This window comes from Ascidiella aspersa, chromosome 1 (genome assembly GCF_963924565.1).
Source record: "Ascidiella aspersa chromosome 1, kaAscAspe10.2, whole genome shotgun sequence".
Classification (NCBI taxonomy): domain Eukaryota; kingdom Metazoa; phylum Chordata; class Ascidiacea; order Phlebobranchia; family Ascidiidae; genus Ascidiella; species Ascidiella aspersa.
Window position 1 is genome coordinate 16279001 of NC_139447.1, and position 19377 is coordinate 16298377.

The 19377-nt window shown below is 34.4% G+C and overlaps 1 protein-coding gene across 1 annotated transcript; it reads left to right on the forward strand.

Moving 5' to 3' along the window:
- Positions 1 to 1619: 1619 nt before the first annotated feature.
- LOC146168063 (anoctamin-4-like) lies at positions 1620 to 17738 on the forward strand. The gene is made up of 23 exons (XM_083389313.1): positions 1620 to 1741; positions 2257 to 2469; positions 2639 to 2821; positions 3008 to 3129; positions 3445 to 3499; positions 3803 to 3962; positions 7852 to 7939; positions 8019 to 8153; positions 8258 to 8409; positions 8517 to 8599; positions 8943 to 9080; positions 9893 to 10057; positions 10688 to 10724; positions 10875 to 11041; positions 11235 to 11332; positions 12262 to 12332; positions 12713 to 12832; positions 12922 to 13074; positions 13131 to 13278; positions 13557 to 13667; positions 14822 to 14915; positions 17284 to 17407; positions 17613 to 17738. The coding sequence occupies exons 1-23, from the start codon at positions 1691 to 1693 to the stop codon at positions 17699 to 17701; spliced, it is 2757 nt and encodes a 918-aa protein (XP_083245439.1). The 5' UTR covers positions 1620 to 1690; the 3' UTR covers positions 17702 to 17738.
- The last annotated feature ends 1639 nt before the right edge of the window (positions 17739 to 19377 follow it).

The following is a 19377-nucleotide window of genomic DNA, read 5'->3' on the forward strand; positions in this document are numbered from 1 at the left end:
TTAAAGAAAGTTCTTCTAAAAATGCTAAATATTTTCTAGGTCTTCAACGTAAAAGTTTCGACATATAAATTAACGTGTATTTTTTCTCTGTACAACATTGAACGGGGGAAATTATCCATTGCTTTGCTAAACTGGAATTTATACACTCAATAGCCTACAATGTTTGCGCTAAACTTTGCCTTGGCCTTTGGTTTAATTGCAGAGCTGACTTTTCTATTATACCGAAGCTTACAAATCGTACGGTGTTAGCACGATATTATCAAATTAAATATATGTGTTAGTAATTAGCTGTACCTATTACTGATTGCGTTACTTATTTATGCTTTGCTGCACAAGTACAGAATATTATAAGTATAACATATTTTCCGTAGAACAAAAACATCTATTTTGTATACTTTCAAAATTGTAATATGGTCAATTGAGCACACCAGAATCACCGAATACGGAGATTGAACTGATAATAATGTAGTAACAAAGTTTGTCATCGCATTCTTTTCGTTCCAGAGGCACAATTAACAGGGATTAAATTTACAAAGCCGCCCTTCAAAGCACTTCCAAATGATGTTTGTTTCACATCGCTCTACTGCGCTCGATACAAAACGCGCTTATCTATGCGAGGAGGCTTTACTAGTTGTTTTGTGATAACAAAACGAGTCGCACACGAATTGCCTTGTTAGTATGAGAGCAAATCCTACATGCCCAACCTCCAAACAGCGTCACCGTCCTCAGCTTTGATTGGACGATTTTCATTTCATTGGAGCAAACAGCATTCGCGAGGAGCTGCTGTTGTCCTCGACAACACGGTCATCTTACCACCCGACAAGCCCGCCACTGCTCGTTACAATCTCACGCTATTGTTTTCGCCAAAACATAAGGAAGTGAAATAAAATACTAGCGAGCTGATGACGTACGAAGTATTGTATCAGTCCTGGGTCGAACAACTTGTTTCAGTAGAAATGCGATCCCGTTTCATAGTGGAAGTGGGCGTTGCCCCGTAAGGCTGCACCCACACGGAAATTCTTAGTATATAGCGCGCATTAACAAACATTGTTGTGAACAAGTTACGAACTAATTTTACCTTAAAACCAAAAGTTGCATTACATTAAAAAATGACGTTGTAATTGCAATAAACTATTTTAAAGTACGATATTATGTGAATACTTATTTTTGAGGCTCAAGACGTATCTAAAACGTATATAATCAAAACAATGAACAGGCTTAAACAAACTTATTTTTATCGTCTGCAAAGTGCGATGTATATGAAGGATAAAGAGTTGAATAATTACTTGCGCTTTTCGTTGAACACAATGCGAGGTCAGATATTCATCACAAATGCTAACGGCGTGCAGCACATAAACATGTACTTCCCGCAAAACCCCCACATGACCACATTTGCGCATTGATTGATTAATCGTTGAAAATTATTAATTGGCTTAACTTCCTTAAATTTTGGTTATATTTCGGTTCACAAAAGGAACAAACGTGTTACGCCCGAAATTAGTCTGCAGCAAGAGTTTATAGGAACACTATTTTAATACGCATTGGTACAGAGAAAGTTCTTGTAGGTAGTAGTTACAAAATCTATACTAAAATAATTGTTGTGCTGTTTTAAAGTTTAGTGTGCCATCTAAATGCTTGGTTTGATCACATAAACCTTGATTTGTCTGATTTGGGTTTTTGTAATTTTATCATGGATGAGACAGCAGACGACCAGACAAGCAATTCTTCAAACGATGCTATAGTAAGCCGAAACTGAGATAGGATAGGTTTAAAGTAAAAGCGATAACTAGTTTAGAAAAACTGTTTAGCCCATTTTTTTTATACGGGCTTATTTCAAGTCACAAATTGTTTATAAAATACACGAAAAACTGTTCACAAAATTAGCAAACACTGTGGTGAGCGTTTTGAAATTGTCTTTCAGTTTAATATTTTATCAAATTTTGGTTTGCATTTTTTGTGGTGATTTGCAATTATCCTATTTCCTATTTGGATAAAATGGTATGACAAGGAATAGGTCATTGTTAACTTTTGCCATTCTTTTTAACTTGAATTTCAAACAAACTGTTTGCTCAACATTTTTCCAAAACAACTCCAAACACCAATGCACATGATTTAAAAAAGTCCCATTGTTGTGCGTTCAAAAATATTCGCCCTTATCACGCTTGTGAGCTCAAACACACATATAAAAGCACACGCAACTTACGCTGGATAGATTTTACAATGTGCTTTTAATAAAATTGTATTTTTGCATCCCAGAAAGAAAATTTATTTCGCGATGGTATTCGACCGATTGACTTTGTCCTTCTTCACAATACAAGCGATAAGGAGTATAATGAATGGAGGAAAACATTTGAGGAACATTTACGATTAGAAGGAATAGAAATTGAATATGAGAAGTTGGAGAACAAGGAAACAAAAAAAAGAAAGAAGAAATCCTCAATATTTTCCAAATGTCGAAAAAACAAAAAAGTTAATATTAAGTTTTACGTTCTAATCTTGTTTTATGAATATCTTGGAGTTATATGGTTAAAAATAATCCACTTTAGTAAAAAATGTGTTTAAACGAGTCCTAATACATTTGATCGTTGAAATATACTGTATTAATACGTCAAACGTAACGTATTGTGTAATATTAAAGAAATCTATCGAGGAGAACAATGCTGAATCAGAAGATGAAAACAATGGAATTATGTTTGTGAAGCTTCACGCTCCGTGGAAAACGCTATGCAAGTGGGCCGAGCTAACACGTATGCACAAACCAATAGCAGAAAACGACGTTATACAAGCAGATAATGCCAAGTCATCTAAATGGGGTAGAAAGGTATGTGTGATATATAATCTAAACGTCAAATATATCTTTTAATCAGTATTCCACCTCGATTTTACCGGGATAAACCAATATATAACATATAGATACATTTTTTATCCAACCGTTTACTAAAATTTCATATTTGCGGCGTTTCTTGGAAAACGGAGAAAAACGTAAGATTATTGCTTTTGGGTACAGCGGTGGATGAAACGATTTATGCTCGACTCTGAACATTTGACAGAACAAGGGTATGGGTTCGACACACAGCAAAATAAAAAGTCGTATTTTACTTCGCCGTTTGATCGAGAAAGGGAGGCAAGGTAAGAATAATAAATATAGCGTGCATTTATTGTTGTATGAGTGTGCTTTATGCAGCAGTGTTTTAATGAAGTAGTTCAAGGACTTGACTTGACTGCACTTAAGTCACTGACTTTGAACAAGTCTGTAGTATTTTAGGCATGTGACGAGACTTGTTTCAAGTTTTTCAGCCAAAGAATCTGAGTTGGACTTTGTTCATATTATTGACTTAACTTATATTTAAGAGATTTTTTTTAAACTTTTGGAAAATATTTTGTCATTTAGCATCTAAAATTTATTAAAAACTTAGACTTACAAAATAAAAACTCTTGTTTCAGATTCATGATAGATGATAAAAAAACGTTCTTCACGAATACAGAGCGAATTCGTTTGGTACGTAAGAAACCTATAAATTACAAAATAGGTATAATGCAAAGGTAAAAGTAGAATATTTTCATTTTAGGACGCCACAAATTTACGTAATAAAGGGATGTTTAAAACAAGTAACCCTTTTACAACCTGAGGTTATAATTGATGTAGGGCAAACGTGCCACCGCAGTCTTAGTTTAAATACATTTAATGAGATGACATGTACTACAAATATAATCTAGAAATCCAACAAGCTTTTACCGTTAAAACCATTGTTATTAGCGTGACAAATTTATTATCTAACTACTTTTACCAAAAACAATTCAGGTTGATTCAATCCTCAAAACGACGAAATATAGTGAAACAGGCGTGGGCATGCATCGACTACTCAGCGTAGGAGCATATTTGGATGCTTACCCACTTCATCTGGGAAAGTGGAAACTCCCAGAGACAAACAGCAAAAGCAAAAGTGATGAGGAACAACCAAGTAAAATTATAGTTGAGGGGTAACAAGTTGTCAAACGTGACAGGCTTGACCGTACCAAATTACGACATAAAACGATCCCCATTGTGTTTAGTTTTTGATTTACATGGAAACGCGCTGTTCGAAACTCTACTACACAGATGTGTCAGAAAATAATATACATTTATATGCCGAAATTCTAGTAAGGCATTTTTATACTAATTACTAGCTTTTTATCATAATCACTAACCTAAGTATGACCCTGAGAATGATTAAACCATGAAACCGAGGCCCTATGACCATACTAAAAAGTTATGTATAATCACAATAATTGCATATATTTACTGCTTTAATTGGCAAAATTATCTGTTTGGGGAAGTCCTGTGTCGCGTTTTTGACAAAATACACGTTTTTTACAAAATATTTGAGCAAATACATGCTAAAATAAGACATTTATTTTGCGTCATAGATGTTGATCATGTAGGCTATAAACTGCACCAAGTATAGTCGGCAATCTTTTTTTAACGCAGCCCAAATATAGGCCCATTACGTGAAAACACTACAACAACAGGGGCGGATTAAGGTTTTTGCTTGGGCTAGACATGTTTTAGAATGACGGACTCGTCGTAACGGGACGTCATAAAACAGTTAACCTTAACACCTGATGTTCTCGAGTGAACTCGTGGGCAAATATGCAGCTCTATTTAGTCTAATCGCGCGAAAAATATGCCTTTTCCTGTTTTAATTGGAAAAACTTTATTTAAAACGCTACATGACGCATAAGGCACATAGAAGAGATTTGTATTTTACTCGGAATAACGGCATTTCTAGTTTAAATAAACAGAAATTGCTCTTTGAGTTAGATAGCATAACATGCCATAGTATGCAAGGCTTTTGTAGTTTTTGTAGTTTGGAGGCAGGGTAGGCTTGCCATACGTCCTGACGCAGTTTGGCGCCGGTATTATTTGCTTGAATATTACTCATGTCTAAACAATTGCTGTTACAACTTAAAGTTTAACGTTTGTTAATAATTCTGGACCGATAAATGTCGCGGGTTTTCAGCATTAAAAATCAAATTTAAGTCATAACATACTGATTGCCTTGCAAATAAGTTGTAATGTTTCCAACTTGAGACTTAAACTTCTTGATGTCTGTTACAGCGCAAAATCTAGGTAGAGTTCGCAAAATTTCGCATTTAATGCGGCGGTTTTAATCGTAACCAATCTTTAGTTTCAAACGAGATTTTACTTTCGTTGGACGCAGCATAGTACCAGGATTACGTATTTGCTGAATTTCACGCAATGCGAACAATGGCTGCTAAACAAGCTTAGGTTTTACGTTAGTGAGTGGTTTCCTATCGATATATGTCACTGGTTTTCGTTACGTAAAAGATGTTTGACGTGCTTAGTCGTTGGGTATTTAGTCGTTTTATTTCAAATAAGTACACATTACACTGGGGAACAATTTGGCAAAAAAAAATTGTTGACTTTGATTTTGCACTTGATTTAGGCTAATTCCGGTGTGCTCATTTCAAAAATGCCACTAGTTTTCCTCTATCACGTCAAGTTTTTGCTCTACAGCATACATCCAAAATAAGCTACTTTTCACCAATTTAGCCGTATTGCTTTTGCATACGTAATAGGAATGCACAAGCTAATAATATAGTAAGTCATATACAAAAAGGGTCAACTGATTTATAAAATAAAAAAGGCACAGACATTGATTTAGGTCGATACACGTTTAAAAAGCTTGACTCAAAATACGTGTTGCTTCGCTGTAGTTTCATAGAAGCTTGGAATGTAGTTACTTGATTTAAGAAATATGTCAATATGGAATCGAGAACAAAAAGCAGAAGTAAATAAAAACAATAAAATCGAAGCTAATGAGTAGGGCCATTTTTATTTTAACCTAAAAAAAAATTTTTTAACTTTATTTTTATCAAATTTTAACTTTATTTTAACCTAACGAAACTGCTTGTTTGTAGAGGCCACAGTTCTTCCTTGAATAGATGCCAGTTACCCAAACATAATATTTTTATTGATTTCAGACCCAAACATAATATTTTTTATGGATTATAAAAAGTACATCGGGTTTTTGGATAAATTTAGCTTGCTTAGGCCTTTTTGTAATATAGAATGTCAGTAGGCTATTTCTAAAAACCAAATTGTTGATATTCGAAAAGTGCACGTTTATGAAGATAAAGTGTTTTATAAGAATTATTTAAATACGTAACAATAAATAAAAAAATGGACAATTTGCGATAAAAGTTATCGCTAATCCAAGTGGGCATTGTGACATATTTCTTGCTTTTATGGGTTAATATGGTTTAATTGTGTCGCAGTTCCTGATTTACAATGCTTTCATGACGATTTTTACAAAAATTACTCTCAAGAAACACAAAACTTTGTAAAAAGCCATAATTTGACAAATTTTGACTTTATTGTAAATTTTAACTTTATTTTAACCTATAAACTTTTTAGAAACAGTCCCCTAGGTGCTGAAAACCACTTTATTCTTTGATTCGTGGACTGACGAGGTCCTTAAAAAATTTTAACTTTATTGACTTTTGCTTTAAATTGCCCATTCAGTTAGTCTACCTAAAGGATACGGAAACATAAAAAGAGTCCTTGAATTGTTAAATTAAATTGCCCATTCAGTTAGTCTACCTAAAGGATACGGAAACATAAAAAGAGTCCTTGAATTGTTACAATATCACAAGCACAATTAGACCTTATGTGTTGACGTTAAAATGGTATGTTTTCTTCTTGGTCAGCAACATGGATACATAAGTACCCCTGCTATTTGTGTATGTGGGAGAGCAGTGTTTGAGATCAGCACTGTGTGGAGAAGAACTGGCCTCACAGATCTGACCTTAACCTGGCCATCCCATCATTCTACATGAGCCACTTGTTAACAGAGATGCACATGAAGCTCGGACCAATGAAGCAATTCGGTAAAGAATTGTCAACTGAGAAAGCAACTGTTTTAATTCCCTCGTTTTGGCTTTTCCTGGTCTGGCAACACAAACAAATAAAAGGCTGGTGTATTTGATGGTCCACCATTTCGGTAACTCATCAAAGATAAACGTTTCAGTGGTTTAATGTCCAAAAAGAAAATGCGCGGTTGACATTTAAAATCATTATCAAGGGATTTCTTGGGAATACACTGGCAGAGATTATATCAAAATTGTTCGGAAGCTACTGTAAAGGTACAAAGAACTCGGCTGCAACGGAAGCATCAAGATGCATTTTGTTGCATACCCATCTTGCTTTCCCGAAACCTTGGTGCAGTCAGCGATGAGCAAGGAGAAAGATTCCACCAAGATCTGAAGGTGATGGAGGAAACATATCAGGGAAGATTGGACTTGCATATGCTGGCTGACTATTGCTGGAGTATAAGGCGAGACTGTCCACAGCTCAAACATGCCAGAAAAAGCTACCCCTACAAGCGTAATTTGTTGCCCTAAAACTCGCACTTTATTTGTCCTGCAGAAGCAATATTCGTTTAAGGAACGGAATAAAGTTGTACAAATGTTTATTTGAAAACCATTGAGTTACTTTCGGTTGCATGTAGTTCTTACAGCATTTTATACAATGAACGCAGATGTCTTAAACGTTGTATTTTTCCAAAAAAAGTGGTGGGTACCTAGCTCAAAAACTTGACGTGATAGAGAAAAACTGATGTCATTTTTAGATTCAGCGCCCAAAAGTTAGTCAAAAGCGATTGTTAGATCAAAGTCAACAAAAATTGTGTTCCCCAGTGTTGCAATTTTGTTTCAACAAAATGTAAGATGTTAGTTTGCGAAAATGAACAACTAGATGTTTCACATATATATTTTATGAGTTTAATTGTTTTTTTTTAAAAAAAGCAATTACAATTTCGATATTGCAAATCTTTATTTTTATGTAATAAGAAGTGCGATTAAATGCAAGGCAGACGTTGTACTGGTTGTGGAGCCGTCCAGGTGCTTGGATATATCATCAGCCCTTGGAACTTATCAGGCAAGCTTATACCGTACAACGTTAATCAATATACCGTACAACGTTAATTAATCAATGTAAACAGTTAAGTTTTCCGCAGGCAGTACTTCGGCGAAAAAATCGGTGTTTATTTTGCTTGGCTTGGATTTTACACGGAGGCGCTGATACCAGTTGCAATTTTCGGCCTATTAACTTTTATTTATGGTTTAGCCACCGTGGAAGCCGACGATATACAGTAGGTGAAAATCGAAGTAACATAGAAAAAACGTAATGTGATTGGATGGTTTTGTCAAACTGCGCAAACCGACATACTGTACGTAATAAATTATATTTTTCTAGAAAACAAATCTGCAACTCGGATTTGCTAATGTGCCCTCTGTGCGACACTTGCAAGTTTAATCCACTCAACCATTCTTGTTCCTATAGCAAGATAACTTATGTGTTTGACAATACAATGACTGTCGCATTTGCTTTTATAATGTGTCTTTGGGGTAAGAAAAATGTTTTCTGCCACCAGCATTAACTTGGATAGCGGTATTCGTATCCCAACCAATATCGCCAAGGAAGATAATATTAGCTAAAAGTGTAAAACTTTCAGGTCAGTTCTTTCTTGAATTTTGGAAGCGAAAGCGATCAGAATTGGGGTATCTATGGGACACTAATTCTATTCGTCACGAGGAGGTAAGTTTATTAACAATTTTTGTAAACTCTTCATTGTTTTATCTACAAAAATGTATTTTGTCACTAAAAGCACAACGTTTTAAATTATTATAATATTGCCTCACTAATTTATTTTCGAATTCCGGCCTTACTTTTAAAAACTATTTATTTCAAGCTTCACAGTAATCGACGAACAGTAAACTATAGCAGTTCAAATGAAAAAAAATTATAGGTTCGAGGTTGTTTTAGCTCTGATTTAAATTTAAATTGCTTGGGTAAAACCGAAACGTGAGTAACTTACTTGGAAGCGTTTGATAGTCCACCGGCTGAGAAGCGCTTGATCAGAACATTTTTGCATTATAAGGGTTTAGTTAGGCCTGAGTATGAAACAATTGCAAACAAGAAGAAACTGAATCCAGTAACTGGGAAGGAAGAGTTTTATCTATCATCTGCATCGAAGTATAAAAGGATCAGTGCTTCGTTTGTCACCTTCTTGTTTATGGTGAGTTTATCCATGAATAATTTTAAGGCAATCTTTAAAAAAAATGTTTTTAATTAATTATGATATAAAGCTCAGTTTGGGGACGCCATGTCTAAATCATTTTCACATAAAAATGATCTAGAGCGAAAGATTCTCAAGTAGATGGGAACTTGAAACTTTTAATGGGGATAATTTGCAAAAGTCATTTGTTTATTCTGTTAAACATTTTATTAACCTATCATATAGGCACCATTCTTCATGTTTTACGGGTCGTGTCACTGGATCAAACCATGGGTGGAAAAGGGCACATATGGTGGTCCAAACGGTTCTCCTTGTTTACAAATGCACCCTTTTTATGTTTCATCCAAATTCATCCATCTAAGTGGTAATCTTCTTGGGGACCAAAGTCTCGAAAAAAACGAGTTTCTATATGTTTGGTTGTATCGTAAACACTTTTTCCAGGGACGGATCTAGTCATGACTCCGTCAAACTCTATTTTTAGACTGTTTTAAATGCTAAAACAGAAATTGTTTTCGCGCTTCGCGTGAATCTCTTATGTCTTTCTCGTATTTTTCACGCGATTTTTTTTGCATCTTTACAAACAAATGGCGTCCTATGCACTCTGGCACTCTTTCCAACGAAATTTTAACGAGCTTAGTCTATTTTTTTGCGCTTCGGTCGAAAGTATTCCGTCTTTAAAATAAGAACGAAATACCACATTTTACACACATTTGATAACACATTTCATAAAAGACATTTGTTAGATTTATAAGATATTGTTGTTTAGATAAAGTTATTGCAAAAAAGATAGAAACAATAAGTTGATTGTTTAGATTCTTTTGGTCCTGGCGGCATTGTTTGGAATAATCGTCTATCGCACCATCCTCGCTGAAGTGGCATTTTACTCTACGAGTGGTTTTATTCACAAAAACGCAAGACTAATTATTTCGGTCACAGCATCACTCTTAAATTTTATCATTATTACCATCATGGACGTGGTAAGTTACATTGTACAAATAAAAAAGCGTAAGATAAATACATTTTTTTTTGTAAATAAAACTAAAGTTTAGCCAAAGGCGTGGTAAGGTCAACGGTACTTTATAAAACGAGTGCTACGATTCCCAAAATAAAAGTTTTGCCAATTTTTACGCAACCTCACATACGCAAATATTTTTGCGCTTCTTTTCTCGCCGTCTACTTAAATATATTTTTAAGAATCGATTTCAGTTGCGCATTTCAGATCAAGTTCGACAAGGAGCAGTCAGTTTTAAATGTTATTTGTATTATGAAGCCACGTTTTGACGTATAAATTTGGGGGTGAATATAACCTTTCAGATTTTTTGTCCTTTTACTTTTTGTCATTCAATTTTAGGAAAATTGCTTTTGTTTTTTTGCGTAATACCGGTAATTGCGATATCTTAATTAAGTTTTAGGGACCTAAACGTTTTGTGCTGTAGATAGCCTACAATAAGGTTTTTCCAATATAGTTAAATAAATTATATCCAGCAATTAAAACTTTCTTTAATGACATGAAATTTCTGATAAAAATTATTTATCGATAGTCAAAACCATTATAACATGCTAAACTTTTGTTACGTTTCATTAACTTAAATTATTTTTGTGATTAGATTTATCAAAAAATTGCAGTGGGATTGACAGATATGGGTAAGTATATGTAATATTTAAATAAATAAGTTTATGAATAATATCTAACAAAATTAAAGAGTAATTTTCCAATTTTTTAAAGTGATCAGTTTAACTGTTTTCGCTTTGCTTTTTATAACTAACATCAAACAAGTTTCCTTAATTTTAAAGAGGCACCCCGGACTCAACAAGAGTTTGAAGATTCCTACACGTTGAAGATGTTTCTCTTCCAAGCGGTCAATTATTATTCATCAACATTTTATGCAGCTTTCTTTCGTGGAAGATTTGCAGGAACACCAAAGAAATACCATCGACTTTTCGGTTTCAGACTTGACATGGTACTTTTAAAGCGATGCATCAGCATTTCTAATGCGCTGAAATGTGGCCTACAGATAAAAAACAACCTTCATAACAGTGGTTTTATTATTGGTTGTTCGGATTGATTCATAACATAGAAATTAACGAGTTTAACATATGAATTTGGAAAACCTTGCGCTTTAAAAATGTATTAATTTTTTTTTTACATTTTAGTGCGACCCAGCAGGATGTCTTGTTGAGGTTTTCATCAATTTGGCAGTGGTTATGGTTTTGAAGCAAGCCTTGAACAACACTAAGGAGATTCTAATTCCGTAAGCCACTATAACAAAATAATTGTTAAGAAAATAGTATATGAGGGTTTGATGGTCTCTTTTGCTGAACATCACCTTAGATTGAAATACATGAAAAATGCAATTTTCTAGTGCAGTGGTTCCCACGCCGTGGACCATGGCTATAGTGATCCATGAGACTACGTAGTTAGCTCTGTAAAGCTGAGGGTAGACTGTGCGGCAGTGCTTCGATCTAAAAGTACATTTCGGACAAATGTGCGCCTAACGTTATATAGGCCTATACAGGACCCTCATTGCTGGAATCATAAGCTTTAGCTTCCTAAACGTGGTCTTCAAGATGTGCTTCACACATTACTATGAAAATACTAAAATTTGTGAAAATTAGCACCTTACATACTCATTTGTTCAGAAACTTTGCTAAGACGCGTAATCGAAACATAAAAATCTTCTGTATTACACAAAGGTTCGGTAAATTTCTAAAGAGGATGTCGTGCCCAGGTATTTGCTATATGTATATCTGTCAGGCCGATATAACTGAGTTATTAGACGAACGCCGTACACAAATATTTTACGAAATACACAAACAGTTTTGTAAAAAATCTTGGACCATATATTAAAATGTTTGGGAACCACGTTAATCTAGTATATAGATAGGCCTACAACAACTATATTGCCTATAAGATGTCACCATTGACTATTTGTTTTAAAACATTTAGATCCGTTTAGTTTCGAGCCAGCAATAAACCTGGGAGCTAGGGCTTTACCACGGAAAAGCGTATGTAACTCAACAGAAAAATTGGTTACAATATGTGCTAACCCAGTTACCTAATGAATTAACACCACAATGGCAAAGAAAATTAACAGTTTTTTTTTTATGAAACGACTTTCAACGGAGTTTCGCACCAATGTACCGCCTTCACGTAATGCGTCAAAAATCGATTGTTTTTCAGAATTATATCAAATTGGATGAAAAGTCGACAGAGTAAAAAACTGAAAGAAGAACACCTGGGGGACACTAAGGGTATACCATACCGCAATTAAGCAAATATTGTTATATTTGTCGCTTTTTGAATACCATCTCGAATATTTATAGCCTAGATTAGTATATCATGGTAAGTCTGGAATAGACATCTATAAATTGATTACTTCAAATTATATTTCGCCTATAATTCTTAAATTTTTTTTGGATTCGAGTGTTGACTCCTATTGATGATTTTATCTTTTATATTAGCATCAGTAGCGTATCTTATAATTGTTATCATCATATAATTAAACAGTAATTACTTGGGAATTATTCTAGGAAATTATAAGAACTTAAATATAAGTTTCTTCATGAAAATACTCACGAATATACCAACGAGCAATGTCAAATAAAACATATAAAAACAGAAAATCTTGCAGACTCAGGTGACAACATAGATAACGAGGCGGAAAATAACATGACGAAAGAGCCGGCGTTTCGAGATTTCACTCTCGAGCCATTCGGAGAACTTGGTCTTTTTTCGGAATACTTGGAAATGGGTAAGTGTTTTAAAAAATGTAAAAGGTTTATAATGATTTAAAGGCGCTAGTGTTGAACTACGTATTCACCATTTTGTTGTGATTTTCAGTAATTCAGTATGGTTTTGTGACATTGTTCGTCACGGCGTTTCCTCTTGGACCGGTATTTGCTCTGATAAACAACGTGATCGAGATACGGTTAGATGCGTACAAGTTTGTGACGCAATACAGGAGAATTGTGCCCAATCGTAGCAGAGACATTGGTAAATTGTAACACGTTTTCCACTAACAATCAAAATAAACAAAAATTACGTTTTAGGGATGTGGTTTTCGATATTGCAAGGAATCAGTACAGCCGCGGTTATTACCAACGCTGTGCTCATTGGTATCACCAGCAATTTTATACAGAAGACCGTCTACGTGTTTCTCTACAGTCCTTGTGTCAAAACACGAGATACCATACACAAGTTAGTATAGCGGTGTGAGAGCCGAAATTACTCTTTGAACAGAAGTCTACGCATTTGACGATTTTTAGTTTTTCTCAGCAAATTTAATTTTTTACTGAGTAAATTACCATACAAATGTAAAGTTGCACCCCGGCACCAAAGCAATATGCAACCCTGCTTGTACGACGATGAGTATTTGTTTAAAGAAAAGAACGTTTCTGAATATTATCGCCTAAACGCTAACCCTAAATTATTTTGGTGTAAAATGTTGAAAATGAAATATTGTTTTTTGTTTCAAGTTGCCTTGATGGTTTTGTGATGAGCACGTTGAACAACATATCGGTTACAGAAATTGATACTGTAAGCCACCAGTACAATGTTTCACTGCCTGACGTTCCTCAATATTGTTGGTAAACAGCAGGATTGTTTCTTTTCTGAATATATACAGTACTGTAGCACTATAGTTGGCAATGAGGTTTATATTGATGCAGCTTTTGTGCGTTAAAACACTCGTTTACGCTTTCGATGGAAGCACAAAAAATAAACAAAAAATACAGTATAATGAAAAAAATAAAGTACACATAAATTTCATGTTTGACGACCATGAACATCGGCTAAAGACAAATTTTGTAATAAAAAGTATAATAAAGTAAGACATGTAGATCATAAATTCACAACCCAATTATGCCAATCAGGAGAAAATTACTGTCCAATTTTTGATATATAGCTAATTAGTTATTTACCTGCAAATACATTTAGTTTAATGTTTGAAAACAGACGGACTTTTTCCTTCCCTTTTCGTTACAACTGCAATTTTAGTTCAAACAACAAACATTCATTCGAAAGCTATGCGACAAACAAATTGTTTTTATTCACATTATTTGACAAAAATCCTAGTCAGGATAATAGGCCAAATTAAGTCAAGTCAGCCACGAGGCCAAGGTACCCCCCAAATTATTTAATGTTTTCCCACATTAACTGTCTTTAATGCAATTTTTTTAATATTTAAATTTTATGATATATTTTGTTTCTAAATTTAAATTCTAGGAATGGTTTCAGCCATGTAATGTTTTTGTATATGTTCACAACCCTCGGATGTTAAGACTTGCGACTTTTTGTCAAATTGTCTAAAGTTCATATATTTTTGGAGGCAAATCTATACCATTTTTGTAGTGGCCTTTGTATCGTGAGCAGGGCGGTCTAGGTAAATTCAAAATTCACACGAAGACCAAAACATTTTGGCATTTATGTAGGGAAAATAGGCAATAATATAATTTAGAGCATAGCCCCGTGGCTCCACCTAGATTCACCCCTGATCGTGAGTAACACCTATCCATCTCTTTTAAATATATATTTTTTGCGCTTCGTGCGAGGGTGATTTAGGTGCAGCCAATCTCAGCTGGAGTAAAATGGGCGCCCCTGATTATAATACTTTGTTAAAATGGCATATGGATTACTTATTTTACATTTTATGTCTGTTTCATAATGCAGATATTCGGAAAAAGCCTTATACTGATGTACGCAATTGGACATAGGATAAGCCTAAAATATAAATTTTCCCCAGGTTCGAAACTTCTGATCCAAATGAGCATTATACAGGCGTCGTCAATCATTGGCATGTTTACGCTGCAACATTCATTTTCATCTTCATTTTCGAGGTGCGAAATATCCTAGCTGACAGCACAAATCAAAATATGTGTTGTTTAAAAATTTAAGTTACAAAATAACGTAGAAATGTAATATGTTTAAATTGCCGGTGTGCTATAATGCAGTCCCATCGAACTCATAATAATTAGATATCTTACTTTTTACTTATTGACGATTTCACTTATTAACTGCTATTCTCACCAAACTCCCCCTACAGAAACTTGTTTTTTTAAGAAGCGAATTAACATCTGTACTCCACAAGATAACATATCTTCTTCAGAATAGAAAAGCGTTTCAGCTCCTACATTAGCACCTAATATAGGGATATCTGATAATATCGGATCGCACCGATACCCGATGCCAAGTGTATTACTCGTCCGATTCTCGTGCCGATCCGATACCAAATTAATTTAGGTAATTTCTTCCATTATCACTGTAGCTATTCTACCTTGAAAGATGAATTTATCAAAAAATAGTAGGTTAGCAATACGAGGTAACTAGACTTTTCAACGCTATAGCAAATTTAAGCCTAATAACCTGAAAAAATACCCTTTTACGTTTCTATTTCATGTATTTTGCTTGTTTAGTCATAGTAATGACGTCATAGGTATCGGATCGCGATACTTTTTACCCAAAATATTAACAGGGGACCTGGCGGTATTTTGCAGAATGTGCGCAAAAATGTGCACGCCAAAATGTGCAAAAAATGTGCGCACATTTTAAACTGCCTTCAAAAATGTGCGCACTTTTTTTTAACAATGTGCGCACATTTTGAACTGCCTTCAAAAATGTGCGCACTTTTTTTTTAACAATGTGCGCACATTTTGAATTTAGAGTTTTTAGAGTTAGAGTAAGAGTTAGAGTTAGAGTTAGAGTTAGAGTTAGAGTTAGAGTTAGAGTTAGAGTTAGAGTTAGAGTTAGAGTTAGAGTTAGAGTTAGAGTTAGAGTTAGAGTTAGAGTTAGAGTTAGAGTTAGAGTTAGAGTTAGAGTTAGAGTTAGAGTTAGAGTTAGAGTTAGAGTTAGAGTTAGAGTTAGAGTTAGAGTTAGAGTTAGAGTTAGAGTTAGAGTTAGAGTTAGAGTTAGAGTTAGAGTTAGAGTTAGAGTTAGAGTTAGAGTTAGAGTTAGAGTTAGAGTTAGAGTTAGAGTTAGAGTTAGAGTTAGAGTTAGAGTTAGAGTTAGAGTTAGAGTTAGAGTTAGAGTTAGAGTTAGAGTTAGAGTTAGAGTTAGAGTTAGAGTTAGAGTTAGAGTTAGAGTTAGAGTTAGAGTTAGAGTTAGAGTTAGAGTTAGAGTTAGAGTTAGAGTTAGAGTTAGAGTTAGAGTTAGAGTTAGAGTTAGAGTTAGAGTTAGAGTTAGAGTTAGAGTTAGAGTTAGAGTTAGAGTTAGAGTTAGAGTTAGAGTTAGAGTTAGAGTTAGAGTTAGAGTTAGAGTTAGAGTTAGAGTTAGAGTTAGAGTTAGAGTTAGAGTTAGAGTTAGAGTTAGAGTTAGAGTTAGAGTTAGAGTTAGAGTTAGAGTTAGAGTTAGAGTTAGAGTTAGAGTTAGAGTTAGAGTTAGAGTTAGAGTTAGAGTTAGAGTTAGAGTTAGAGTTAGAGTTAGAGTTAGAGTTAGAGTAAAAGTTTTTAGAGTTACAGTTAGCTAAACACTGTACTTTAAGTCTAACCCTAACTAACTCTAACTTAAAAATGTGCGCACATTTTGAAGGTATTTTAAAATGTGCCAACATTGTGAAAAAAGTGCGCACATTTTTAAAAACAGTTTCAAAATGTGCGCTCGTTGCGCACATTGTGCAAAAAATGTTCACATCCCCGTCTCCAAAATATGGGTTGTCGCCATCGGAATGAAATGTAAAATATCGGACATTTCCTTATTATTAGTAATGAACTTTTCTAAATGATATTTAAGTAAAACGAACTTTCGCACCCGTATAGATAATAACAGAAAGTACACAAAGCGCAATGTGATAAATGTGACTATTATATGGTATTCAGTCACCACAGTATGTCAAACGAGTTAGTTATTTTGCTTCGCAACTTGTAGCAATATGCATACACAGAGAAAAGGTGGTAACATCTAATTATACTAAGAAACATTTTATCGTTCAGATCGTTCACGTTATAGAAAAATCAAAACAGTTTGTTTCAAAAATTTTGTTGGGAGGATTGCATCTTCCTCCCATTGCATTCTTTGCAACTAACACACTGCCTTCTAAATTACATGAAAGTGGGTCGAGCTTAACACCTTAAATAAAAACAAAAACAAAAACACCATGAATGATACAAGCTCGGTCACCGGCAGCGTCAGAGAGATTAAACAAACTAGTTTATATGCAGAATTGGCCAAAAACTAAGACAATTAATTTAATTTGCACTTTGTTAATAACAGCATTTGGTATTTGGTCTTAAATTACTGGTTGACGCCTTGATTCCCGACGTTCCACCGCATCTTGTTATTCAGTCTCGGCGACAACGGCTTCTGGAAACACGTCTTTTCTACGATAACAAACGACGTAAGAAAGAACTGTACTTTTAACAAAAAATGATTTTTGCCAAAAACAATAAAAACATATTGTTAACAACCTAAAAACCACTATTAAGTGCTGCGTTCTAGGCGCCGCCTTAATTATTAGGATTCTTGTTTAACAAAAAAACTTAATTGTTACTGAAAACGGCTTTTTCCAAGAAAAAATTGGTACACTCTTCCCATGTAAACAGGTTCTATGAGTGGCCCGTCATTAGAACATAAAGACGAAGATGAGGATACTAAAGATACAAAGGCCAAATTTGGGGATGTGGTTGTGTAAATTAATCCTTTGATGCTTGTATTTCACAGGCATGCCGTTAATTTTGTGGATAATGTTGTGTTACAATGCGTTTTTGCTGTTCTGAATTGTGATGTATAATTTTGGTGTAAACTGTATATCCGATATACGTGTATATAAAAGTTAAAAAAAAGTTAAACCAATTGTGTCGCTAAGGAAAACGAGATAATAATAGGCGAGTTATATATTTGCTGACATGGTTAAATTTCTTGCGCAAGTAGGCCTACATTAAATCAGACTCAAGATCAATGCAATCTTGTTTACATGCTAAAAAAGAATGTATGGCTACCTTTCAAACAACATTTTGGGTTGGAATTTTAACGTATTTAGGTTTCGAAATGGTTGCATCTTATTCCCCTTATTCTGACAAGTATGACATTAACTTTATCAATACGATTATTGTGTTTATATCCAAGAAATCATTATAGACCATATTAACAGTAACAAAATTAATGTGATCCATGTTTTAAGTGATATTAAAATGCTTAGGATCGAGCAGTTTTTAAATCCTAATCATGTATCTTCAATAATACGTTTTGTGTTATATATACTTTTATCGTGGGATTCTTTGCCCATTTGTCCTGACCCATCACGTGAACAAGACATTTATAGCGAAGTCTAGGTATCTGCGATAACAAGCCGTTTGGCCGGTTCGATAACATTTAATTTCCACTCGATGGTGCAGTAAAATGCCAACTAGGAACAAAAGTGACAGACGTTGGAAAGACACAATCAATTTCAGATTGTAGTGAGCACAAGCTGAACATTGGCTTGCACTACGAAAACAACAGGATCCACCCGAGGGAAATTGTTTTCAAATATGAGAAAATCACACAATTGGTAAGTGTATTTATTCGATAAAATGTTAAAACTATATTATTACATCTGGTTGATAAAATAACATTTACAAGGCAATTTAAATAATTGCAGTGTAGGCTTACTTCTTGGACAAATGTGACGGACAGGGTCCGCCGACATTATCACAATACTTGAAGCGTTGAATGTTTTACTGCGGGCAAGAAGCATGGCGAACATGGCTCCTTTCAACTTATTAGCATAATTGTTTCACGAATTCCTTGATTTTTATTCGTCGATAGTTTGAAACAGTGAGCACAAGTGTTGTTACAATCTCAGAAAAACGGTAAATAAATTATGTTTTTAAGCAACAAAAATATTAGGGCATGCCCAAATAAGATTAAACTAAAAGTTACCATTAAGCAGAATTAACCAAAATATGTGCGAGCAGTGTTGAGGTTTTATTAGGCCTGTATTAAATGTCCATCGGATTTCAATGACAAGTTCGCAATTATAAACTTTCTAATAACTCATGGATGTTATTGAGCTGTAGATCGATATTGTTTTGGGGCTTATATACCCAATTTCTAAACTTCTTACACGACTTTGTAAATATTCCAAGTTATCTTTATTTTTACTGCGTTTGTGTCAGTTGAATCGCACATACCGACACCAAGCTTTAAAAAGGGTAATACCGAACCCCCAATGAATATAAAGTATCGCGTTTATTGCAAAGTATCGCGTTTATTGCAACGGTAATTAGACCTACTTTACACCACTGAGACAACGTGAGTATAGTCAAATAATTTTTTATCATTCCAAGTTTAAGGCAATATTAAGCTGGTAAATACAAACCTGGGCAA

Bases quoted from the DNA above. Each gene is read 5' to 3' on its own strand.
- LOC146168063 (XM_083389313.1), top strand. From the start codon at position 1,691: ATGGATGAGACAGCAGACGACCAGACAAGCAATTCTTCAAACGATGCT. The intron at 12,833-12,921 runs GTAAGTGTTTTA...TGTGATTTTCAG, and splicing joins TTCGGAATACTTGGAAATGG to TAATTCAGTATGGTTTTGTG. The intron at 13,075-13,130 runs GTAAATTGTAAC...ATTACGTTTTAG, and splicing joins CAATCGTAGCAGAGACATTG to GGATGTGGTTTTCGATATTG.